The sequence below is a fragment of the Diaphorina citri genome, unplaced genomic scaffold, assembly GCF_000475195.1.
Source record: "Diaphorina citri unplaced genomic scaffold, Diaci psyllid genome assembly version 1.1 scaffold39, whole genome shotgun sequence".
NCBI lineage: Eukaryota > Metazoa > Arthropoda > Insecta > Hemiptera > Psyllidae > Diaphorina > Diaphorina citri.
Genome location: NW_007377476.1, coordinates 433,094 through 460,322, shown reverse-complemented (window position 1 = coordinate 460,322; position 27,229 = coordinate 433,094). Strand labels below are relative to the sequence as shown.

The 27,229-nt window shown below is 34.7% G+C and overlaps 1 protein-coding gene across 1 annotated transcript; it reads left to right on the top strand.

Moving 5' to 3' along the window:
• The first annotated feature begins 260 nt into the window (after nucleotides 1-260).
• On the top strand, nucleotides 261-25,975 carry LOC103513089 (voltage-gated potassium channel subunit beta-3). The gene is made up of 10 exons (XM_026826282.1): nucleotides 261-434; nucleotides 11,299-11,528; nucleotides 15,515-15,724; nucleotides 17,713-17,814; nucleotides 23,030-23,236; nucleotides 23,569-23,663; nucleotides 23,760-23,775; nucleotides 23,976-24,160; nucleotides 24,613-24,710; nucleotides 25,522-25,975. The coding sequence occupies exons 1-8, from the start codon at nucleotides 310-312 to the stop codon at nucleotides 24,104-24,106; spliced, it is 1,116 nt and encodes a 371-aa protein (XP_026682083.1). The 5' UTR covers nucleotides 261-309; the 3' UTR covers nucleotides 24,107-24,160; nucleotides 24,613-24,710; nucleotides 25,522-25,975.
• The last annotated feature ends 1,254 nt before the right edge of the window (nucleotides 25,976-27,229 follow it).

The window sequence follows — 27,229 nt, the reverse complement described above, 5'->3', positions numbered from 1 at the left end:
GTACCTAATTTATTTTAATAACATGAAAAAAAGATTGTTTAGTCTCTTCTGGTAGACTAAACAAATAAAAAAGGTATGGTCGTATTCTATTCTTTATCAGACCAAAACCAGAAACGTTATGAAAACAACAAAATGACGTTACCTCCCTCTCTTTATTTAATAATAAAAAAATAATAATAATAACAATTTAATTAGTAGAGTAAAAATTTATTTTTCATAAAAATAATAGAAATGTTCTGACGAATTTAAACCCAAGTTTTTCCAAAAATAACTTGAAAAAATATCATCATTGGTTTTATTAATTTTGTTATGTCTAAAGTAGTTTTGTGTACGATTAATAATAATAATAACGATGGCAATAATAATGAAAATAATAATAATAATAACCTTAACGAGAATACGGTGGAAACATACTCGTTTCCCACAATTTATAGGTAATGGACCTTTTCCCTAAACCAGTAGATCATATTTCCTTAGTTTTGTGTAGTTGACTATTCCCATTGTATGGTCTGACATTTATTAGACCGATCGCTACAGTAGTCATAATATCTCCATATTCAATTAGGTTAGTTTCAAACTCTTATTCGCTTTTATCTTTTGGTTTTTGCTTCTAACACGTTTTCTAAAGTAAAAAAAAAGAACTTTCCCTAGCCTTCGGGAATATAAGTTGGGCATTTTTGATCGTTTTCCCCGTTACCCCTCCGTTACCATGTAACATTTTGCTTTCTATTATTACATGTACTTACCTATCTGTGCATTCGCTCAAAACACGGAACTATTATTCTGCACACGAGTAATGTAGAAAAGGTAGTTTTCACGTTATATTTATTTCTTGTGTACTTTATTTTATCGCATAATTTTCATGTACATGAAAATATGTTGACCAGGTAATGGTTTTTTTCATGATGCTAATTAAAATCTTTAGCATTCCACATTTTATGGAAAAATCCATATTCAATTAGGTTAGTTTCAAACTCATATTCAATTAAAAAGGCACATTCATTGATGTTATTGAATAGGCAAATGGAACAGAGTCCTTTTATCCCAGGAGTTATATTAGGGTTTTATTAATTCCCTTATTCAACAGAGAGTTACCTATGCAAGTATGCAGATTTGCAGGGACCTTTATTATTACGATAGTAATAAAAAAAGGTATAGTGGACGGGCTATTGTATTCGCTTCGGTGTCGTCTGTCGGTCCGTCTGTCCCCGTAGAAGGGAACTTATCCAAACCTGGTCGACCTATATATCAAATTAAAGGTCTTTTTACCAGGAACACGAAAATGGTGGTGCAATTTTTGTCCAGAAAACCAAAAAGCCAAAATAACTGGTTTTTGGGGGAGTATGCAGATTTGCAGGGATTGATTTGCAAAAAACTTCTCTTCCGCTTTGCTGAATAATGAGCTTAGCAGTGAAGAGGGAAGGGGGGGACTTGTTCTTCCTTTGATTTTTTTTTTTTTTTTCTTTTTCATTTTGCAAGTAGAATTACTTTAGCATGTCTGTATTTTGTTCGTAGTTTTCCCCCCTGCTTTATGATTTATAATAAGGGTCTAGGTTCATAATATTAATATTCAACATGTGTTTTAGTAATATTTTATTGCCTACACTTTCTCGTATGAACATTATTTTACATTAAAGGGAGTACGCACTTACCTGCAAAAGCTTGAAATATTACTAATGACTACATATCTACATGATTGGAAATTCTTCCACATGTGTTTTAGTAATATTTTATTGCCTACACTTTCTCGTATGAACATTATTTTACATTAAAGGGAGTACGCACTTACCTGCAAAAGGTTGAAATATTACTAGTGACTACATATCTACATGATTGGAAATTCTTCTACTAGAACATGAGGATCATAACGCTTAAAATAGATATTATTTAAGATAGAAAAAAGACATAGTCAAATATATCAAATTTCAATGCTTCAAGAAGGTGAATAAGGTTTTTGTATAAGAACACGAGCAAAAAACGAGCGAAAAATCCTCAACAAAATCTTCCCCTTTAATGAAGAAGGAATTTTTTGACCCAACAGGAAACAAAAAGAGACACCTAACGACCCGAAGTACACAATACAAGGAGAAGAAGTACAGGAGGTAAATGAAGTAGGAGGAAATTTGGAAAACTTGAAAATTGAAACTAAATAATTCCTCTAGGCACTAATTAGTAGGAGAGAGTAGGGACGGAGAAAGATAAAAGTGTAATAACAAGGCTCAGAACATGACAGAATGAGAGCTAAAAAAAAGAGCCTCTAGGCACTAATTAGTAGGAGAGAGTAGGGACGGAGAAAGATAAAAGTGTAATAACAAGGCTCAGAACATGACAGAATGAGAGCTTAAAAAAGAGAGAGAAAGAGAAAGAAAGCATAAAAAATTGGAGTGAGAAATCATTATTTATAAAAGTGAAGAGGAAGAAAGAGACAGGGCACAGGGTTGAAATTTGTCGCGACGACCTATGAACTCAAAGCGAGAAAGTTTTAGATAACACTTCAGTCGTTATTTTAAGACCGGTTTTAGCGTCAACTGTGTTAAGCTACGCCGAGCAAGGCCAATAAATGGATGGGTGACTTAAAAGGAATAAAGGGAGAACGGGATTTTACATGACAGTAAAATCAAATCAATAATAATAAACTGAATATTAAATAAATTAGGTAGGTACATAGGTACTGATTTTCTCTTATCACAATCGAATAAACTATGGGCTAAAAAATTCCCGGAGGGACGGGTCCAGCTTGTTCTTTTTTTCGATCTCTTCCTCTTTCGTCTCTTCAATTTTCTATTCGTCTCTTTCTCCCTCTCACCCTTTGTTATCTTCTGCCTATTACATTCATACCCTTTTTTTGTCTCTCTCTCTCTCTCTCTCTCTCTCTCTCTCTCTCTCTCTCTCTCTCTCTCTCTTTCTCTTTGTTTCGTTCTTGCATGTATTTGAGGTGATAATGCTGTGCTTAATGATATACAAGTAAGGCAGGAGCGTATTAAATATTAATGGTGTGTAAAAATCTCGGGTGCACATCATACAGCACACATGCATAGTTTTTGTATAAGAACACGAGCAAAAAACGAGCGAAAAATCCTCAACAAAATCTTCCCCTTTAATGAAGAAGGAATTTTTTGACCCAACAGGAAACAAAAAGAGACACCTAACGACCCGAAGTACACAATACAAGGAGAAGAAGTACAGGAGGTAAAAGAAGTAGGAGGAAATTTGGAAAACTTGAAAATTGAAACTAAATAATTCCTCTAGGCACTAATTAGTAGGAGAGAGTAGGGACGGAGAAAGATAAAAGTGTAATAACAAGGCTCAGAACATGACAGAATGAGAGCTTAAAAAAGAGAGAGAAAGAGAAAGAAAGCATAAAAAATTGGAGTGAGAAATCATTATTTATAAAAGTGAAGAGGAAGAAAGAGACAGGGCACAGGGTGACACACAGACGACACCGAAGCGAATACAATAGTCCGTCCCTTATACCTTTTTATTACTATTGTAATAATAAAGGAAGGACGGACTAAAAATGAAGAAAAGAAACAAGGATAGGAAAGAAAGGGATAGAACAGTTTGGACTAGGTATCTACAACTTTTGCTCACCAAGTGAACAAATTCACTCGAAAATTATCAAGGAGAAATTAGTGGAGATGGCAGAATTACCTTGGGGAATAACAGGAAGGAGTTGAATGCTATCCTTGCATATTATTTGAGCATCGTGGTACCTACGTATTGTTTTATTGAGGAACTTTTTGGTCTTGTACTTTTTAGACACCCTATTTGAGGTATGGCATGAGAGTAGAGGATTGATTTCCCATCAATTTAAAACAACATTCTTCATTCTTATCTCTATTTACGTATTTTCATCCCGTATGCTCATGAAATTTTCCCCATATTATTGTGTATACCTATATTTTAAGTAACATAATATCCAAACGAAATTTGTGTGCCAGCTTTCTTTTGGCTTTGAATTTTTTCCTCTTTGGACCCGACTTTGCTTTTTACCCCGCACAAACATGAAAACTTATGAAAAGAAAACTTCCTTACAGTAGGTACTGTGGAAAAGATTTTCCTTTGATAGTGATGCCCTGAATTCTCAGAATATCCATCCTGGAAACTAATCAAATTTCAACTTCCCCTTGAACCCAATATTTCGAACTTTGTTGAGAAAAATTTCCGTTCGGCAAGTTTTGAAAGCGTGACCGAATGGTCTTACGCACGTGGATTACATTCGAATACAATTAAATTTGAACTGTCATACGATTACAAAAGGAATTCAAATAATGGTAGGTGTGTGAGATATTTCTAGAAAATTTGTTGTAACTCACTTATCAGTCTCTTAACAAGAAGAATAATACACCTACATGTTTCATTGGTATCCTAGAAATATGTGGCTTTATGTAATTGAATCAAAATTTTCATTGACCATACTTACTGCAAAATGTCCAGTTGAAAATCAATGACTCGAATAATCTCCATTTCACATCACACACTCACATATTGCCCAAATGGTCTACACTAAATTATCAGAACTTCAAAAGTGAAATTGGTTAAATTAAAATTACTTTCAACTTGATTTCATTAATTATTTTATCAAAGGGATATCGTTCTCCCACTCTCCTTTCAAAGGCTGAATTCAGAATATTTCAGATATAGGACAGTTTTATTAAAAGCTTTCTCTGACCGCATGAAATTCTGAAAGCCCTTTGTCGATGTCGCTGCATTATTGCTCATGAAACATTGTTCTGTTGAACATTCTATCCGAGTGCTATTTTCCTTATACGTAAATATATCTACCGGACATATAGGACTAAAGGATATCAGAATAATTTTTACCTAGGTAAATTTGTATTTTACAATTTTACTGAGCTATTATTTTTTACAATGAATGAAACATGACAAAGCTGCTATGTACTTTCAGGCAGATATATTCAGATTCTCGAGAATAACATGCGTACATAAAAACAAATTGTTTCTTCTGTGAAATTTTCTTAAATGTCACAAGGGTGATAAAAATAATGGCGATTTCTTTTTATCTGAAATTCCACAACAAGCAGAACATAACAATTTAACGGTAAGAACAGTATGAAATGAAATTGCAGGCTTCGTTTCAATCACACATTTCCGAGGAACCCAATAGAAAATTCATGGAAAATTGTTCTCTTCTTAGAAGTTACTATAAAGTAACTTTAGGATGAATTTTTTTACCTACCTACATAGTTTAAATCCTGTGAAAATAATAATAAATATTTTCTAAAATTAACAGAAATAAAGTGAATTTAACAGAAAACTCTCCTACCTCCTTGTTCTTCCTAGTTCCCTTATTTTGAATTTCTCAAGTCAGTATTTCAGTTTTATGCGTTAATTTCCTGTAGAAGAAAATGGAAATAATAACAATTTAGTGTTTTCAAGAATAAGAAGAAAAGTTGACCCTAAATAAAGGAAAATGTTTTCATTCCCAAATCGGCAATTTTATTTCGTGAGCATATTTCTAAAACCCGGTAGTAAAATGCTGACAATAGGAACTGAAAAACTGGAATAGAAAATGTTTACCTAAATTTTTGTACGCAAATAAATTTGCTCCAATTCAATTTGCAAATTAAATTATTTCATTGTACTTAAGTACATTTAACAACTCATACATTGTCAACTTTTATGAGCACACATTTCCTTCCGTTTTGATGGGTCTGTACGAATGACTGTCGTAAAAATTGTTACATAAGTAATTCTTACAAAGTTTAGAACGCCCGAAGAAAAATCCTTGATTATTTTAAGGTACCTACTTCGATTTAACTCACTTCCTTTTTCCTTATTCATAACTTGTTTTTCAACTTTCTCTCACTAATTTTAGACTTTTAATTTGTCAGAGGGAAAAAAATAAGAGCTGTTCTTAATCACATTAAAACATTATTGAGTCGAAGCAGTGATGATGGTCTTACAATCCAAGGTTTGGTGAATCGAGACAATGCTGTCCTGGTGTTAATTTATTATTTTGAAAGTTTTACACATCGTTGTCAGTTAGGTTCAGACTCACATTCATTGAATCGAACTAATTCAGGGTAGATACCATTGATTACAACCCAAATGTGTTGAAACCATTATTCCTCTAACAACCCTTCAAAAAAAAAAAAAATATCGCACTCTTGGGAGTACATACTTCCAATGGTTCAACTTGCAATTTATGGAATATGAGTCAGTGGGAAATAAAAAAAAAAAAAAAAATATCGCACTCTTGGGAGTACATACTTCCAATGGTTCAACTTGCAATTTATGGAATATGAGTCAATGGGAAATAATAATCATTATTACCATGATTATTATTAGTTCATTATTATCGGAAAAGAATCTGACTAAACTAAAAGCTGATGGATAAGCTTAAAAGATTCCTCTAATCTCTAATCAATCAGGATATAAATTATCATAAAATATGCTAATAATAATCATTATTACCATGATTATTATTAGTTCATTATTATCGGAAAAGAATCTGACTAAACTAAAAGCTGATGGATAAGCTTAAGAGATTCCTCCAATCTCTAATCAATCAGAATATAAATAATAAAATATGCCCCCTTATCATTTGCTACAGGAAATCTTTAGAACTCGATAGCTTTTCAATCGAATCCCTGTTAGCACAGGAAGGATTAAGTTTTTCACAGCAGGATTCCCGTGAAATTCAGGAAAGCTAACATACTCGACTTCATTTGGAAGATTCAGAGTCACATAACAGAATGACGTAAATCCTTTTCCAGACTCTTCAGCGACATTGGCTTTATAAGGACACAATTTATAACATTGAATGCTACAAAGATGTCAAACAAGATCAGGAATGTAATTTGATTCGTGATGCAGATTTACCTATCAAATGTATAAGACTTCTCTTATACATGAAATATCAAGTCTTATTGGTATCTCTGAAAAATTAATATGCACTGAAGAGGCTCAAATTCAGGAAAGCTAACATACTCCACCTCATTTGGAAGATTCAGAGTCACATAACAGAATGACGTAAATCCTTTTCCAGACTCTTCAGAGACATTGGCTTTATAAGGACACAATTTGTTTAATAAAATTAAAATCAGATAAATAATAATAATAAATGTTCATCACAAAGTACAGTGCGAATGCTACAAAGATGTCAAACAAGATGAGGAATCAAAATTTAATTTGATTCGTGATGCAGATATACCTATCAAATGTATAAGACTTCTCTTATATTTATTTCACATGAAATATCAAGTCTTGTTGGTATCTCTGAAAAATTAATATGCACTGAAGAGGCTCGTGAAATTTTATTTTGTTCTGAAGTGTTGTAGGTACTTCAGTTTATTCCAAATTGATAATACTCGGTGTTATTTTAGCCTAGGTATATTTTACTTGGCATTACATTTTTACTTTCTTTTTTGTATGGTATCTTATATTATAAAATCAAGATCCATTCACATTTCAGATCATCAAAAAGCACAAAATCTTTTAACTGTTTGGTATCAAAAAGCCAAAACTTTTTGGTGACTTTTCAGACTACCCATGTACCTGATGCTATGGACCTTAGAACCCTTCGTTCGCTAAGTTATCAGCAGTAATTCACCTAAGTTAGATTCCCAAGAAAATGTCCATCCGCCTCTGTAATTTATTTATTAGCTAAATTCCTTCAGAAATGAATGTGCATATTATCCAAATGTACATTTTTTCATTAGACCATTAAATGGATAAATACGTGTTATTAAGAATTATTTTAAAGAGTAACAACAATGAATGGTGAATTTGGCACATCCACTAATATTGCGAATTTATTGCACAAAATAATACTTGTTCCAATGTTTTGTTTAACGACATCTATAAAACATTTTTAACTATCCACTTATAGGGAATAATGCATAAAAAGCGGACCAAAAACCATTTTTCCTATACTTTATTATACTTCGTATATTATTACATAGGTAGGATGCGGAAAGCAAAAACTCGTAATTTATTTATAAAAAACAGAATGTACACTTACTGTATGTAGGCGGGGATGCCTAGTTGGAAAATAAATTCAGTGTAATTCAATTAATATTAATTTGATATATTCAGCAAATTTTCCCTCTTGTACGTATAAAATAGGTACCGATGTACCTACAGGCAGGAATAAATGAAAACCTTCATGACGTTGTTCGATTATGTCAGTCTCTTAGTTATCCTAGGGTGGCCATCTGACTATCCTGACATAATTATGTATTTAAATTCCTAAAAGCTACCCTATCAATCAAACCATCATAAAACGATTAAAGATAAATAACTTTTAGTTCTCAACCAACCCAAAACTTGAGCATAGCTCCGGTTCCATTTCATACATAATCTGTCCGCAGTTCTCTTCAGGAAGCTCATATATTCCATACCAATGGCACAATCGCATGACAATATCAAGGGGGTGAAAGAAGATCTTGCGTCTTCAGCAGCTCTGTCATATTTTGTGTGTTTTTCTCTCGCATTGCTGTGCTCAATACTCGACCAACTTCGGGAGCCATACGAGGCAGCGTCGGCATTAACTATGCGGACATCGAAGAACGCTTGCCTCGCAGGTTCCCAAACTCCATTGAGCATCAAGTCGCCAATCAATGCTGGTTCATTGATGTTAGCATTTCATGAATTGACTCGTACCTCAAAGTCTACTGTGCCAACCACTACACCACTGCAATTTTGCAAATGTACTACAGAAGGTCACTTAACAAATAAGACACCCTGTCAAGAGTGCAAATTCAAATTGTACACCCAATAGAGAGTGTAAAGTACAAATATTATGTAATAATACATACATAGGTTGATTAAACAGTGAGAGACTACCAAAGAAAATGTATGAGATGAGAATGGAAGGTATGAGACCAAGAGGAAGACCGAGATACCGATATAGTGATGTCATCAGAGCTGATATTCAAAGAAAACAAGGAAATTGGAACGACATCGAGAGGGAGCAGAGATACAATGATCGAAATTGGTGGAGAGGCTTCGTACATCGACCCGTCCCATGATGGAACGATTATGGATTGATGATGATGATTTATTAAGTTTCCACTTAATAACAGAACATAAAATTCATATAAATGGTATGTGCCCGTCCGTAAAAGCAAAGCTTGTGCCACGGATGAGGAGAGTTCTATTGTAAGTTGTAGATCAAAAGTGTCCTGGGGCTGAGGCTCAAGAAATGTACGGACATCTTCCTCGGTCGTTCTTCAGGGCAAAATTTTCGGAAAGGGTCAAACACGTTCACGTTTCTCAGGCTTTCTAAAAGCAAAGCTTGTGCCACGGATGAGGAGAGTTCTATTGTAAGTTGTAGATCAAAAGTGTCCTGGGGCTGAGGCTCAAGAAATGTATGGACATCTTCCTCGGTCGTTTTTCAGGGCAAAATTTTCGGAAAGGGTCAAACACGTTCACGTTTCTCAGGCTTTTACCTTTCGGCCCAAGTCACACAAACTTTGTAGAAAGGTGAAACCCGTACATTTCTCGAGGCCGATGATAATATGATCACTATGTTGGAATTTTCACTTCCGCCTTAGGGCTGGCCCTTGACAAGAAATTGTTATAAGTGGCATTCCCAACATACTTCAACTTTTTAGCCCGTCCTTCCTTTATTATTACGATAGTAATAAAAAAAGGTATAGCGGACGGGCTATTGTATTCGCTTCGGTGTCGTCTGTCGGTCCGTCTGTCCCCATAGAAGAACTTATCCAAACCTGGTCGACCTATATATCAAATTAAAGGTCTTTTTACCAGGAACACGAAAATGGTGGTGCAAATTTTGTCCAGAAAACCAAAAAGCCAAAATAACTGGCAAGGCCAATAAATGGATGGGTGACTTAAAAGGAATAAAGGGAGAACGGGATTTTACATGACAGTAAAATCAAAAATCAAATCAATAATAATAAACTGAATATTAAATAAATTAGGTAGGTACATAGGTACTGATTTTCTCTTATCACAATCGAATAAACTACGGGCTAAAAAATTCCCGGAGGGACGGGCCCAGCTTGTTCTCTTTTTCGATCTCTTCCTCTTTCATTCTCTTTCGTCTCTTCAATTTTCTATTCGTCTCTTTCACCCTCTCACCCTTTGTTATCTTCTGCCTATTACATTCATACCCTTTTTGTCTCTCTCTCTCTCTCTCTCTCTCTCTCTCTCTCTCTCTCTCTCTCTCTCTCTCTTTCTCTTTCTCTTTGTTTCGTTCTTGCATGTATTTGAGGTGATAATGCTGTGCTTAATGATATACAAGTAATGTAGGAGCGTATTAAATATTAATGGTATGTAAAAATCTCGGGTGCACATCATACAGCACACATGCATGAATAATTTTATGCTGATTATAAAATAGCAATGTATAATATAGGTACGTTGTTATATAGCTAGTGACAGAAAATAATCAATCTAACGTCAGCTTTGACTAGCAATTTACATATGCTTGTCAAAGTCCGTCTGAATCTAAATATAAACAACCTAGGTCCCTAAAAAGGAATCTCAATAGTCAATTTTATTGTGCACTCAACTTACCATGAAAAGCATTAATTAACTTTTGGGTCGTGCCAATGTTTTATTTCCAAGATATATTAAACATTAAACACACTAAGGTGCATACTAAAATCAAATCAAGTTTTATTTAATGTCCTCAAATTTACATTATGTGACAGAAAATAATCAATCTAACGTCAGCTTTGACTAGCAATTTACATATGCTTGTCAAAGTCCGTCTGAATCTAAATATAAACAACTTAGGTCCCTAAAAAGGAATCTCAATAGTCAATTTTATTGTGCACTCAACTTACCATGAAAAGCATTGATTAACTTTTGGGTCGTGCCAATGTTTTATTACATTAAACACACTAAGGTGCATACTAAAATCAAATCAAGTTTTATTTAATGTCCTCAAATTTACATTAATTGTTAACCCACGACAATTATGGAATACTTGACGTGTGTTAACAAATGGGGCCCTTATCTTGGGACACTATTTTCTAAACAATAAACAACCCCAGTGGTGTAGTGGTTAGCGCGGTGGACTTCGGATCTGGAGGTTGGTGGTTCGAGTCCAAGTCAAGTCATAAAATTTAGCGTACTGCATTCAGCAGGGAACGATATTTGTGACAAGCATTTATGCTTAACACAATTAAAATTCCTGGACTTCGGATCTGGAGGTTGGTGGTTCGAGTCCAAGTCAAGTCATAAAATTTAGCGTACTGCATTCAGCAGGGAACGATATTTGTGAAAAGCATTTATGCTTAACACAATTAAAATTCCTATTTTCTAAACAAAATTTTCTCGATTCCCACCACCCTGTTTCAGATGTAGAGCCCCGATAGCAAGTCTAGATTGCATGGAAGAGTTCCAGAGTACCAACGAACAGTTGTGTCTTGCCGCCTCTAGTCAGAATTCTACCAAGGAGCAACTTTTGTCTCTGCAGGGATTCGGTGGGTCAGGTCCTCCTGTGTCGCGACAGTCCTCTATCATCACTCCGGGTCTGAGGTACCGGAACTTGGGCAAGAGTGGACTGCGGGTATCTAACGTTGGACTGGGTGAGTAAAAGAATAGGTGGAGTATAAGACTTATAAGAGTAAGAAAAACACTTGGGTTTTTCCATCATGTCATAATTAGATAAATTAATGTAGATTTTGGACTGCGGGTATCTAACGTTGGACTGGGTGAGTAAAAGAATAGGTGGAGTATAAGACTTATAAGAGTAAGAAAAACACTTGGGTTTTTTCATCATGTCATAATTAGATAAATTAATGTAGATTTTCTAGATCAAAAGTGTCCCTGATTCCTGTTTCCAGAAGGTACGGTTTGGCCGTTATTCAGCATTAAACTTTCGCTGAGGGACAAGGACTCAGATTGCTATAGTTTCCCTCTGTATGTAAATAACTCTCTCTCTCTCAAAAAAAAAGTTTCGCTATTTAGGGCTTTACAGGGAAAAAGCTCAAAAAGAAATTGATTCTCAGGACTTTGCCTTTAGCCACAGGTCGCTCAAATTTTGCAGAGAGCTTCGATAAGTTATGACGATCAAATGTGTCCGCGGGCCCGATTTCGAGCACTGTACGGTTCGGCAGATATTTAACGATAAAATATCGAACAAACTCAAAAAGAGAAAGCAAATTTTCAGGCCTTTAGATTTCCGCCAAAATCGCACAAACTTAGCAAAAAGAGTTGATAAAGTATGAAGATCAAATCCCTGGGCCGGCTCTTGACACTCTTCTTTTTATGGGTAACTATTCTTTTCTGATTCGTGATTTCTTTTTACTATACTTTTAATTTGATCTCTTACACGGTTTTACGAATTTAAATTACAAATTGGCATTGTGTAACGACTGGAACGGCAGAGAAAGCTGAAAGTCTCCACTGTAGTGCCGATCACTATGTTGGAATTTTCACTTCCGCCTTAGGGCTGGCCCTTGACAAGAAATTGTTATAAGTGGCATTCCCAACATACCTCGTGAGTCTCGTGACTTTTTCATCTTTCCTTCTTTCCATCCCAACCCCTTCCCCCAAATTCCTTTTTGGTTAACCCTTTGGTTGTTTGCTAGTATGTATGTAATTAATAATATGAATGATGATTTTCAAATTATTTTGCACTAGAAGAACAACCCATTCATGGAACATACCTCGTGACTTTTTCATCTTTCCTTCTTTCCATCCCAACCCCTTCCCCCAAATTCCTTTTTGGTTAACCCTTTGGTTGTTTGATAGTATGTATGTAATTAATAATATGAATGATGATTTTGAAATTATTTTGCACTAGAAGAACAACCCATTCATGCAAGTAAAAACGTCTGCAGAATGCAGGTGCACTTTAATTCTTTCTATGATTTTGTTTTTAAAATTTTTCATTCATAATACCTATCATTCCCTGCTGACGGCGGTTTTTTTCTTCTTTGTGTTTTTGTCGGCAAGTTTTTTTTCTTCCTTTTTTTATGGCAAGAACTTTTTTAATGTGAGCAGACAGAATGAAATATCTATACAGTAGATTATAATTTATGCGAGGTAATATTGGAGGTAAACTTAAATACATTTATACTGGGACGGACGATTGTTTTAAGTCGACTTGACATTTCGTACCCCAGCCTGAAACCGACTTTTCCGAGGGTTAAAGTAGCTCTCTTCAGATTTTCTTGCAAGAGAAGAAAGTCTGAAAGAAAGAAAAACTCGGTACTTTTTTCAGTCAATATTTGAAGGAGTTTCTACCTCCAATACTTAACTTGCTACTTGGCTTCGCCTGAAAAATTATGAGAGCAAACTTGTATTGATGAACATTCTTCAAATTCCTGATGTTGAAAATTCAATTATTATTATTTTATTATCGTTGTTCCAATTAGAAAATTCTCGAATCACCAACCCTATCTAGATTCTGGTTAAATAAATTTTCTATGAAATACCTCTATCCCTTGAGGAAAAAATAAAAGGATTTTTTTTGTCATTATTCCATCAGAATACCTACAGTAAGGATGGTAAAGTTTAGCCTCTATACATACTGATATACCTGTATTGTTTATTAGTTAGCCTCCATGTGATGAAGCCAGCAAAATCAATCTTTTCTACTATGAGACTGAAACCGTTTTCAGATGTTAAACATAATTATTCATCTACTTATAACGAAGCACTGCTCAGGACGAAAATTTTCTTTCGGTTTGCTAGAAATAACAATTTACACAAGGCAGGTATTTAGTACACACAAAAGAAGGATTATCGAAAGAGGATTCATCTTTGTTTCTACAAAGACTATTCACAAATGAAGTATTCCTCCTTTTCTTTCATTCTACTTTCCTTTCTTTCAAACTCGAGTGTTCAGATGTTGTAAGTTATTATTAATACAACTTACGGCTTCTAAAGCCATAAATGACTGAATAAATTTTTACAATAAAGAGAGTACAGATGATAGATACAATATTGATAGAAAGAAACAAAGTATAAAGAATTACCTAGGTATACATAATGATAAAGTAAAAAGTAAAATAAGTTAACAATGTTTTCTGTTCCAGGTCTGATGAGAGAGGGCTGTCTAGGAAACATATCATAGAATCTGTTAAGGAATCGTTAAGTAGGCTGGAGCTCAATTATATTGACATTGTCATAGTTCATAAGTCAGATCCAATGTGTCCTACTGAGGGTAAGTTTGTTTCATTTGAAAGTGGTAAAAGTGGCACATCCACCAGTATGTTTTGCGAATACGACACAAAGTACTTTGTTGCCCCTTGCTCTACTATATCTTTCACTTCTCTCATTTCCTCCTCCTCCTCCTCCTCCTCCTCCTCCTTCTTCTTCTTCTTCTTCTCTTCCTCATTTTCCTTCTTCTTCTACTTTTCCTTTAAAAGGAGGTTGCCCCTTGCTCTACTATATCTTTCACTTCTCTCATTTCCTCCTCCTCCTCCTCCTCCTCCTCCTCCTTCTTCTTCTTCTTCTTCTTCTTCTCTTCCTCATTTTCCTTCTTCTTCTACTTTTCCTTTAAAAGGAAATAACTTTTAAAAGTAACAGAACTCCTTCTTTGAGTAGGTACCACTTATTATTTTCATATTGCATTTTTATTATTATTTTATTTTTTTTTACCTACATGAAATTGGAAACATGAAATTAACTTGTACCTACATATAACATACATAACTTTTAAAAGTAACAGAACTCCTTCTTTGAGTAGGTACCACTTATTATTTTCATATTGCATTTTTATTATTATTTTATTTTTTTACCTACATGAAATTGGAAACATGAAATTAACTTGTACCTACATATAACATACATATATTTGCATGGTGTACATTTGAAATACATTTAGCAAACATGTAGATAATGGGCGTAAATACTTACAAGTATAGCATTGCGTCGAAATATTTGTTTCTCTGCCATAAATTTGGAATCAAGCAGAAATAAAATGAATGGTGTAATGACAACATTATCTTCTGCCCTTTGTCTTCTAGACGAATGCTTTCGGTTCTGACATTATTTTATCTTGTATATTTGGAGTTCAAAATAATTGTTGTAAAGAATGAAAGGGAATACGTCGAACATGTTTCGCTGTGATATTCTAAGTGTGAAATGTAAGTTTTGTTATCATAATATAAATCTTCTGATAGTGGCATCTGTGTTTTGTGTGGAAATTTATTGAGTCCATTTTAACGGAATAGAGTTTACGCAGCTCAGCAGAACTTTACAAGTACATTCGGCCTGCACTTTCATATTTTAAGATTTTTGTACGTGGTTCCCTCCCGAAGTTTTGTTATCATAATATAAATCTTCTGATAGTGGCATCTGTGTTTTGTGTGGAAATTTATTGAGTCCATTTTAACGGAATAGAGTACGGAGAAGATTTACGCAGCTCAGCAGAACTTTACAAGTACATTCGGCCTGCACTTTCATATTTTAGGATTTTTGTACGTGGTTCCCTCCCAAGTTAAATTACTTGGGGTTTGCAAAGTACAACACCATCTCTGTCGGGAATTCGAATTACACTCTGGTGCAAAGACTGTATCACTGTTTTCCCTCATAAGTACATATATCACCTATTTATTTCCAGGAACTTGGGTGACGTTCGGCTCTGGTATCAGTGAAGAAATCGCAGAAGGCATCATAGTTGCAGCATACGAGGCTGGTGTCAATCTATTTGACGTGTCGGAAGCACACAGTGGAATCAAGGCTGAATTAGAATTGGGAAGAATATTGCATCGGAAGAATTGGAAACGATCGTCTTTCATTGTTGCCACAAAAATTTACTGGAATAGCAAGTAAGTTGATGCCAAGTAGGTATTAATTTTAATTACTTTATCAAGTTTCCATTTATTAATAGTACAACATAACAACAGAACATAAAAAAAAAACATATAAATGGTATACTCATCTTTAAAAGGAACCCCAATTTTATTATACACGTGAGGGTATTAAAATGAATTTTCACCGATTCCTTTTCTTTTGTTTCCAAAACTCTAAAAAGTGATAAAGAACAAAACTCCATGTGTATGTCTATCTGTTTTGTTTTCTGTAAAAATTCTTATGCGTTTTAAAATGTTTCGACCGAGAGAAGATACAGTAGAAAGGAGTGAGATGGAGGAATAAGGGTAAATGCAGATAGACAGATACACAAATGCATGCAATATTAATTATACACCTTCATGTTCCAAAAGGGGATAGGTACATGTCATTAACTCTATTCCACACTAAAACCATACAATTGAGGAACCTTCATCTTCACATTGATTGAAACCACAACCTCCGTCCAAAATTAATAGCGTGTCTTCTCCACACAGTTGGAGGCTTAATCTGGACCAGTGAAAATTTCACTTCTTGGGAACTACCTTCTCATCTCCTAGCCCACTTTAAGAGGAAGAGAAGAGGAGAAAAATACGAGAATGATAAAAAGATTGACATAGAAAAAAGCGAGAAATAAATAGGGAAAAAGAGAGAAAGAAAGGACGACCTCAATTTATTTGACGTCTGTTGAAAACGCACAAAGAAGAATCCGTGCAAATTAAATACAAGTGCTTGGAAATCAAGTTAAAACTAAAAACAAAAGATCTCTCGAACTTCAGAAACATGGATTTTTCACTGAAATTGAATTTCATAGCGAGTCAAAAGAAAGACAAGTGGATATACTTGAACACAGAAGCGTCTCGTCCGAATGAAGAAAATCATATTTGATAACAATGAAATTGTAATGCAGTGGGTGAGGCAACAAGTTTAATTTCAAGAAAAATGTTGACTTTTGAACAAAATAATAGTAGATAGATAGAATGTCCAGGGAATGTCTGTAAGGCTAAATTTCGTTGAAACGGTCACATAAATGAGAAAACTCCTTATTCTGAGTTTTCGGAAAATTGGTTGATCTTTTTTCCCCTTTTTTGTGAAACACAAGATTTCCAGCCACAAATCTGTGTTTATGAAAGGTTGATATTTTCATAATTAAAAATCTGCCCAACATATTATATTATTATAGCTAAAGTATAAGTAGATACCGAATACCGACGAGTTAAGGTAAGAGTATTTTATCGAATGGCTTCCTGCCCAATATACGTTTTACGTTCTCTACATGTGATAGAATTTCCCAAGGGTTTCGAATTTTTCCTCAGAGTTTTTACCTTCCTTGAGTTTGATATTTCCCTGTGTGGGGAAGAATAAGGAGATATTCTGTGTTTGGGTAATAGTCTTCAAGGAGAAAGTCCTCGAAAAGATTTTCAACCACAGATTTGTTTTCTTTTGTGCTTATACACTCGTACGGGTAGGTAAAGGTAACTAGGTACATCAGTACCTACCTATCCTCTTTTGTCTGGAATTTTACTGAAGGGATTAAAAGATTAAGTACTTTCTACTTTGGAGTACGTGCATAGATCTATTTTTTCAACAGGAAATACGTACCTACACTTCAACCATCCTAATACGAGTACTATCGAAGTTTGACGGAAATGGGAAATAATTACAACTTAACTACGCTACGTCTAGAGGAGAGGATGGAGGACAAAGGAATGTAACGATAAATTAAAACAATGGTCAATGAGTTGTAAAAAAATCAAATCAATCAAAATGCCTAAGAGAAGAGAAACAATACCTTACAACTCAGACTCACAACTCTAGTCTCTAGTACTCTAGCGAAAAGAATAAGGAAAGAGAAAGACAGAAGCGCAAGCGCACTACAAACTATGTTGATACCTACTGAAGTACTGAACTGAAACTGAAACCTCTCTGCTTAGTCTGCTTTCTTACGTACCTACCCGAAGGTTTCAGGTTTCGGTTTCGGAACTCAGATCCGAAACCTTAGAGTGTTTCGAAACCTGGGATCCGGAGCCCTGAAAAGTTTCATTTTTCCCATCACTAAAAGACCTAAAAGTAAGTCTAATTAACATTGCAATGAAGAAGGAGCAGTTGCAAATGGGTAAAAATTATAAATAAATGGTCGATTCCTAAATTCCTATGTAACAGTTGGGAAAAATCCAAATCTGAGGTCAAAACTCCGAAAAAAATAACACTGTAAAAGGTCGAAAGAAAATTCAATTTTTATTTTCCGTTCTAATGAGAGAGTTCAAATATGTGTGACGTCAGACTTTACGCAGTTTTTTTCGTCCGTTAGGTAGCGCCACCATGAATAAAAAGAGGTTGAGAAAACTAATTATTAGGTAAATACCTACGAAAAACGAAATTTTACTTCAAATTCTTCAAAAGTTGTGAGGTCTTGAGAAAATAGTTATCGATAGTTTTTTTGAAAACTATCGATAACTATCGATGGCGCCGACTATCGATAGTTCTCCTCCTCTATACCTTACAAAAACACTTTTCCACGTAGACATAGTTTGCATGATTGCAAAAACTAGGTCAGTCAAAACAAATCAATGGGGGTATTTGCACTGACAAAGTTGTAATATTATTAAGTCTTTTAGATATTTTTGCTTTCGATTACATTATACGGAACCTATATTGGGATCGGTCCAAATTTTCAAAATGGGTGGATATATTTGTTTTAAGGTCCCCCAATTAAAAAGGTACTTTTTGCCCATGGTCTGCACGTAAGTTTGTACATGACATACCAAATATCTCGAACGGTTTATCCCACTGGGATGAAATTTTGTATACATTCTAGTAGTTGCTTAATGTAATAGAAAGTCGTGTGATGTTCACACCAGATTTTTATTATTCTTTTGCTAGATTATAAATTTACCGCTCAAAACTTTTGGCAAAATGGTTGTTTTCTTCAGTGCTAGATTTATGAGTAGTTCGGATTTACTGAAATTGCTTTCTTTGTTGAAACCTCGTAGAAAGACAAAAAGAAGGAAAACAATGGAAGTACCTACCTACCTACCTACCTACCTAAATTTTAATTCTAACCTGCTTCGGTACCGTAATAGTTGAACGCTCGTCTGATGGGAAATTTCATTCAAATTCCAGCTAAAGCATGGGATTTTATTTTTAATTATTTGATAGTAATTGAATTGCAATACGAGTAAATGTAAAGGAACTGCCCCCATTAATAACAATTACCAATTTACCACAGGTACCCACTAATGCTAGTACCCTACCTATTATATAATATTTTTCTTGCGGTATCAACGCTTACTGGGAAACGACTAGAGAGACACCTGGAAAGCTGTTTTGTGTTAGTGAAAGGGTAGTATAGCAAACGCTATTGATCCGCTGCAGGAGAAAGCACAGGTTGTTCTGAATTTTATTGCTTACCTTTTACTACAGCTGTCTTTTTTATGAAACCCCTAGAACTTCTTTAATTTTAGTACTGCTGTGAACATTTTCTCCCTCCCTTCCTCATCAAATTTTCATCTGTGTACTTTGGCTTTTTCAAACTCGCAATCAAGTTCGTTCCACATGAGCTGAAAAAACGCAACATGCTACAAATGAAAATAGAAAAGTTTTGGAAATCGATAGCATAATTGTGGAACCAACCTTGCATGAAAATGTTGAAACCATTCAACAATCAACGCATATGAAACCACAATGTTCCCGTCATCATCAATATCTCGAGTGAGGGCATTTGTCGTTTGAATAGAATTTCCAACAGACAGGCACTTGTAACATGTACCCACTATTAATAGTGACAATAGATAACAAGCCTAAAAGGTAGATATATTAATTAGTTTGATTTCACACTTGAAATATATTTCCTATTTCCTACACAATGGCAAATAGGAGTGCAATAAAAGTTCTTCACATAACCTCAAAACGTGGAACGAAAAAGTCATGAAATGGGTCCTCGCGTGGAAACAAATAAAATTGCCGTCAAGAGAGCCATCTCAAACAATAGGGCCCATGAAAGGGGGGAGGGGTATTCGATATGTAACATTTTCATATTTTGGATAGAATTTGGCAAACACATTGAGCTTTCAAAGGTAAGGACATTTGCTCCTTAGATTTTGAGGCCCATCGGGCCTATGGAAACTTTCTTGTTATTGTTCGAGGAATAGGTTTTTTTTTTTTTTTTTTTTTTTTGTAATTTTTTTTTTTTTTTTTTGGGGAATTGTTTTTTTTTTTTTTTTTTTTTTTTTTTTTTTTTTTTTTTTTTTTTTAGCTGCTTGACAGCGATATTGAGGATTAGTCCTATTTTTGATACTATACTCGTATTATTAGTATTATTATTATTAAAATATTGTTTTCTTCGGAAGAAAGGAAACGACTTGGAAATTAGGTATTTTCAAAGCTAATTTCCTCAACCTTTTGCTTCCCGACGATATTTTTCATTTCCGTCCATGAAGATATCGGGTGACCTGGTCACTGAATGAAATTCATATCACGTAAAATCTCTCGTAAAATGTTCTTCTTTCCGTTCTGTGAACATTTGTAGGTGGAAATTTAGTCCCAAAAGCGCAGTTGGCGAAGGGATTGGATTCGTATCCTGGGAAAAGGAGGCTGATGCGGTTCGAATCACAGCAGCGACACGAAAAATTGATGAAGTTTTATAACAATGGCATGAAAATGAAATGAAAATTTAAAGAAATCAAGTGTCAGTTCCTATTAGGTGCAGAGTTCACATATGTATTACAAATAATACAGATTCTATTCATACCAGTTACATCACTCCATCCAAAACATGAGTTAATGAGTTTACGAGAGTTAGGGTTTAGAATTTCGAATCAATCATATCACGTCTGCAGGCTGAAACCCATGAAAATGAATGGTCTTCTAGACGTGAAATACAAGTTTTCAAAGTTTCGTGTTTCTGAAAGTTCTGCGTGGCATTTCTTTCTCAGAAAGTTTGAAAGTACACGTTTGTCAAATAAATACAAACTGCAGGGTTTATTATTAATGAAACTTAAGGGTACAGGTATAACCTACCTGTTAGAGTAATTGCTCGTAAGCGTACATAGGAGACCTAGTTTCTAACACACAATACTTCCTACATAGAACTTGGAAATGGTTTAAAATGTTCCAAAATATCTCATCGCCACTCCAAGCGCCTATTTACGCGTAGCGTACGTCTACATAAATATTTGATTATGGACTCGCTTTCAAAATTAACTTGCATCTTTTTGCCTAAATGAACGAAGACGCTTGATTTCTTATTTATTTTGTTTAAATTATACAATAGGTACACTAAACAAAGCTACTAACTCTTGAACATAATGTACTTAGGGGGTATGTAACAATCGGAAAACATTCGCCTATCTCTTACACTTCGTCTACATTATTTACATAATGAGTTGTGTTAAAAACTGAATTAATTAGTGAGCTACTAATTTGATATGTTATAATCTAGATACGAATACAGAAAAGGGGAAAGGACAAATTGTCAAATTTATTTTTTGCCTACAAAGAAAATGTGTGAGAAAGAGAGAACGTAGGCCTTTGCGTGGAAAGTAAAAATAAAATCAATTAGTATGATAGCCTCTTCGGTTTCTGAAAATTTGTTTGGAGTTAAGTCAAATTCCTTAGGTTGCTAAATCAGCCACCTGCTGATTTTTGACCACTTTTTAGACCAACTATTGATTTTTGTGCAACTTTTTGTACTTGAACTTCAAATTGCAGCAATTGCACATTTTCCAGACAAACAATGTACAATTCCGACTTCTACAACTCGTATGTACTTGACCCTAGGTATGGAGACCGAAATTTGCCCCTAGAGTCGAAGAAGTTTGTAAAAACAAGTGTTGGATTTCAAGAGTGTTACTTTTGGTGGAAAAGTCAGAAAGTTGTGTTTCGTGACAGAAAGTTATTTCCTTCTCTCCAGACATTTCCGCTCAATTATTCATTTGGGTTATTTCCCCATAGTGAGGGAAGGGGGGGTGGCTCAACATTGGGAAAACTGGGACTTTTAGGTATCAGTTGGAAAGCTAAGTCCGTGTAATATGATGTCTTCCATTAGGCGGATAGATTGATTGACATGAGCCAGTGAGAGAGGGGGAGAGCTTTAATAGAAAATGTAAAGAATAGACATGGAAGATTGTCGTTCGTGTTAAGCAAAAGGTTTGACTAGGATAATAAGTAAATGGACATTTTATCGAAATGTGATACCACTGAATGCACGTGGCTTTGTTCGATACTATGTATTCTTAGTGATAAACCTACAACAAAAGATGTTTTCCTATCTACTTTGAAATGATTGAACTGTCATATAGACCTTAAACGCAAGCCATCAATAGACTTAGACCGACCTACATAAGCCATTCTATTTAATTTAAAGTTCCTTTAGAGAAAAAAAAATGTAATACGTACATAGGTATACGTACATAGTAAAAAAAAATGTAATACGTACATAGGTATACGCACATAGTAATTGGAGGGCTTTTTTCAATTTATATAAGTCGAGGACTTAAAATAAGTCCTATTGAAGAAAATAAAATATATTATTTAGCCTATAAATTAATAATAGATGGACACAAGTACCTACATGGATACAATTAAAAGGAACAGATGCTAGAGGACTCGACCTTTTATGGTGCCAATGGTTTGAATGTTGTTCAGTTTTATATAAAAAAAATCACTTTGTAGAAAGGAGTTCTGAGGGGAAAAAGAAAATGAGAACTAAAATGGCTCAACAACGCTACAAATAAAAGTTAGTGAAACTCAAGGGAAGAGAAGAGGGAAAGATAAAAAAAACTAGAACAGATAGAGAGCCTGGAAGGACGGGCTAAAAAGGAAAAGAGACTTGTTCAGGGGAAGATAGATTAATGGAAAAAAAGGAAGAGACAAATTGAATTAACAAGCAGTATACAAAAATACATAGAAAGGGGTGCGTGAGAAAACTGTGGAGTGAGATGAAAGGGAAATGTTCAACCGAGAGAGGGAGAAAAAATAGTTGCAAATAATGAGAAATGAGAAGAGGGAAGAGAAAGAAGAAGGAGGGTCCGAATTAATTTAATAGGAAGAATAAAGTGGCCAGAAAGCCATTTACTAATCGTACTTGAAAGTCAGAAAATTGTATCTTTTTTCGTAACAGAATTTTCTTCCCCTTTTCCCGTGTACAGACGGGGTTGGCGTTTTTCTTTAGCCTCTCAATCTGCCCTAACTAAGGTCATTGCTTTGTTACGCAAACTAGGAAATAATTAGTGTCAATGTGTTGTACTGTCGATAGTTTAAGCAAATACTCCTTTATCTTCCACAGAGGTTGTACGAGCAATGAATCACGCCATAAACCAGGGTTGGATCATGTACTGGGGCACTTCCCGCTGGTCCCCGGTGGAAATTATGGAAGCCTATAGCAACTGCCGTCAGTTTAACTGTGCCACGCCCATTATAGAGCAAACAGAATACCACATGTTCTGTCGAGACAAGGCTGAACTCTACATGCCGGAGTTGTACAACAAGATTGGTAAGTTTCAAATTTTTCGACCCTTGATTATACTGTCAGCTAAAACCATCGTAGCATGAAACTGTGTATTTTGAACTGGATTTCTGTGAGATGAATGGAATATATATTTTTTGCAACTGATACCAATAAAAAGGACAAACCTTGGAGCCGAAATTAGAAAAAAACAACTGTCCTTCAAATTTATGACAGTCAGTCATTTTGGGAAAAATCACCGATTTCAATTTCACCAAGAGGAAATAATGAAGTCACTAGATGATTAAATGTAATCCATTTAAAATCGTCTGTTTGAAGAGATATACTGAAAGCTTATTGTTCCGTTTTCCATTTCACAGGTGTAGGGATGATGGCATGGTCTCCAATATCAATGGCCTTGATTTCGGGAAAGATAGAAGAATTCACTGTTCCTGTCTACCCCAAATCTTCTAAAGTAAGTAGACTGTAATGTACAGTAAGTAGTGTCCTACTGTGGTCTTATTCCTAATTCTTTGTTAAACCCTATTTTCGACTTTCTTTGTGTTATCAGGAGAGAAAACAGAGAAGTTAGCTCTAGAAAGCGGAGTTTTTTTTTTCGAATGAAATCAGACAACCATTTAAGGCCAGCCACTCACTATCAGGTAGACCTGACAGGTACACCTCATCAGGTCTAACTGTTAGTGTGTGTGCTCATCAGGTGTGTGTTAATCAGGTATGAGGTAGACCTGAGAGGTGGACCTCATCAGGTCTACCTGATAGTGAGTAGGCCTAACGTTTCTTCGATTTGCTTTCCAGTTGGTTCCCAAACTAAACGCCGCAGTCATGGGGGAAGTGGAACGCGTACTGGATAACAAGCCTGCCCGCCCGCCTATGGTCTCGACCCTGGCACTCAGATGACAAACAATGTGCCCCCCCTCTAGTTTGGGGGGGCCTGGTGACGTCACACCCAAGGTAAACATATACTCTCTTAATCTTCTTCTTGTAGTGCGCTATCCGTTTCGGATGTTGACCTGGCAAGTTTCACTTTGTTCACAGCTATGCGGAAGAGTTCAGCCTAATCTGTCTGGTAATATAATAATAACCAACCTTAGGGTTAGCGCAGTGGACTTGGAATCTGGAGGTTGGTGGTTCGAGTCCAAGTTCAGTCTAGTGCTAGTACATCAGAAAATTATATTTGTGACAAGCATGAATAATTAGCAAAATAATAATAATAAAATGTATATAAATACTTTTCTTCCCTTCCTTAACAACTGGGTAACGCTCGGAGTGTTCTCTACCACCTAACCCTTAGAGCTTAGAGCTGTGTAGTCCTCAAAGTTCACTGAACAAGAGACGAGAAATGTATTTTGTCTCGTATCTACGCGTACCTATAGTCTTTTGAACACCTTTCCTTGTGCTTACAGGATGAGGAGAGTGTCCATACCCAGGACACTAGGGAACAGCGAGTACCATTCTGTTCCATTCAGTGACAGTACGAGAAGCAGAGTGACCCTGTATAAAGGTAAGATCACTAATATCCTAGATTGGAAGCATCTGAAGTTAAGGGACTTCTCAGTATATGAATATGAAATCCAATATATCTACCCTACATTATTACCTACAGAATATTCCTCAAAAACCAAAAGTACCTTATTTCATTAGAAACAACAAAGTACCTTTTTAAATTGTCTTATGGCTAGCCAGAACTAGTCATTAAGGTTTTGCACGTTTCACTGTTGATAAACCAGCCAAAAACTATAAGAAAGTGAATTTAGTATCGTACTGGGCATAAAATTTAAATTGTAAAATTATGAGATGAATTGGCATGGATTGGTCTTGTTTATGACCTGTGAAAGTGAGTTGTAATGATATAATTTGTATTTAATACCTATTATATTTTTGGTCGGTACATGAGTTGATTTCATATATTACGAGCAAGAGAATTGTTAGAAATATTTGTAAACTTGATTTACATTACGCTTCGTTTCTAATTTCTCCATTTTAATTTGGTGTTTTTATTACCTACAAGAAGGCTTAATTGTAATCATTGTTTACTTATATTTTATGGTTCAATAATCGATTGTGAAAATCGCGTTGTGGTTATTTTGTAAAGAGAGGTGTAGGAGAGAGGTTTGGAAAAAAGTTTATGTAACTGAGGGGGCATAGAGGTTGAGAAAAAAATTATAAAAGGGGCAGAGGCAGGCAAAAACATGCATAGGCAAGCTGGGTAATAAAAGCTATAAATTATCCCGATTTATTTCAGATTAATGATTCTTTTTCTTCTAGAGTTGTAATAAATTTTCTAATTTTCTTGTTCTATTTCCTGTTAACAGGTCACTCCGTGCTTCAGTCCACCATAATGTATTTACACCAAATCCCTACATCTCGCTCATTGAAGAAAGGTTGTTTCTTAATATTTATATTAGATACGTAATTTTTTGTTACAATTTAATATCATTAGTTTAAAAACCAGTATGAGATTTTTTTTCCTCTTCTTCTAATTCTTTCAATTCAACTTTTGTTAGTTACCCATTTTGATCATTTTTATGTTAGAACAGGCTTGTGAAAATTATTTTACATCGAATTGCTTCCACTCTAATCTTTACGGATGAATTTTAAAAGTCCTTCAAGCTGGTATAAAAATAAGCATAATAAAAGGATAGCAGTGATAACTTTAGAGGGAAAGACAAATCCAAGACTCACAAGACTGTAACTAGAAGTTTATTAAGAACTCAAGCCATTTGTAATGCCTACGCTTATTTGAATTTAGGTAAAATAAAAAAATAATAATAAAAAAACGGGGTGAGAATGAAATTATTTGACCGTGTCTCAAGATAAGCTCTGTATTTGAAGAAGTTCCAAGTATCAATTATCACCGTGTGATTGAGGTTTAAATAGGATAAGAATATAACTTATGGGATGCGATCAATAACTTTACCTCACACTGTATTATTTCATAAAATACCTAATAATAAAATTAATTTTAAGCTCGTGTAGGTATTACATCGTATTTTTATTTGTTATAAAAAAAATCTTCCGTTTTCAACATTAAATAATAGTTATGATAATAATAATATCTTTTATACTAGGTATATTTCAGCTAATAGAAGCTACGCATTTTGTCCACAATGTAGTCCCTAATAATAAAAGTCGCAATGTTACTAATTTGTAAGACGCAACATATCAATCGTGAATAAGATACGTATATTACGTATCCTTAGGCTGTACCGGTATCGTAATCGTAAATCAAAAGTTTTGTGGATATCACAGCCTCCTTTGTTAATTTCATCAGCTCGACATTTTCTTTTTCCTCTGGTACTTCTTCGTTAAAGAAGCTACTCAATTGTCCTTACGAGTCTGAGTATTTACCGTATTCTTTCCAAGCTCAGAGCCGAAACAAAAGACTCTGCCGGAGATTAAACCCGGAACCTCCAGTGTGCAAGTCTAGTGTAATACCCATTTGGCCTCGGAGGTTGCTCACAAAAATGAATACCTAAATAAACTTAGTTATAAAACTTTATGCCTTATTTATATAATTTAATGATAATATTAACATAACCTGCCTAAGAATAACTAGGTTTAATTTCTTGTTTGCAATGTAGGTAGTATAGACTTTTTTTATCATACCCAACTGGCCAAACAAACAAAAAAGATTGTTTTATTTGTATAAAAGATAGGTCATTTGTTTAGTTGAATTTTATTTGCTTAAATTTGTTTTTTATTGTTCGCTTTTTAATGTGTATACCTACCTCTTTATTTTGTTATTTAAATTAAATTCCATTAATTTGGTTGTAAAGAAGAAAACAATCAACCAATGTGAAATCATTTTTTTTGTAGGAACTCAATTTGGTTGGTCTGGAGGTTGGTTCGAGCCCAGAGTAAAATTTAGCAAATTGAGTGCTAAATTGAAAATATAGCTTTTTTCCTTGAATGATTTTTCTTTTTCTCAAAGAGCCTATTCATAAGCCAGGTATTACCGATACTTATGGAGTGAATAAGTCCTAGGTAACCAAATATCTAGATAATTATACAATCCTTGGT

Coding starts and splice junctions, on each gene's coding strand:
- LOC103513089 (XM_026826282.1), top strand. CDS start 310: ATGTCTAAAGTAGTTTTGTGTACGATTAATAATAATAATAACGATGGC. Junction 15,725..17,712: donor AATTTACTGGAATAGCAAGT/AAGTTGATGCCA, acceptor CGAAGGTTTCAG/GTTTCGGTTTCGGAACTCAG. Junction 17,815..23,029: donor CATCACTAAAAGACCTAAAA/GTAAGTCTAATT, acceptor TATCTTCCACAG/AGGTTGTACGAGCAATGAAT.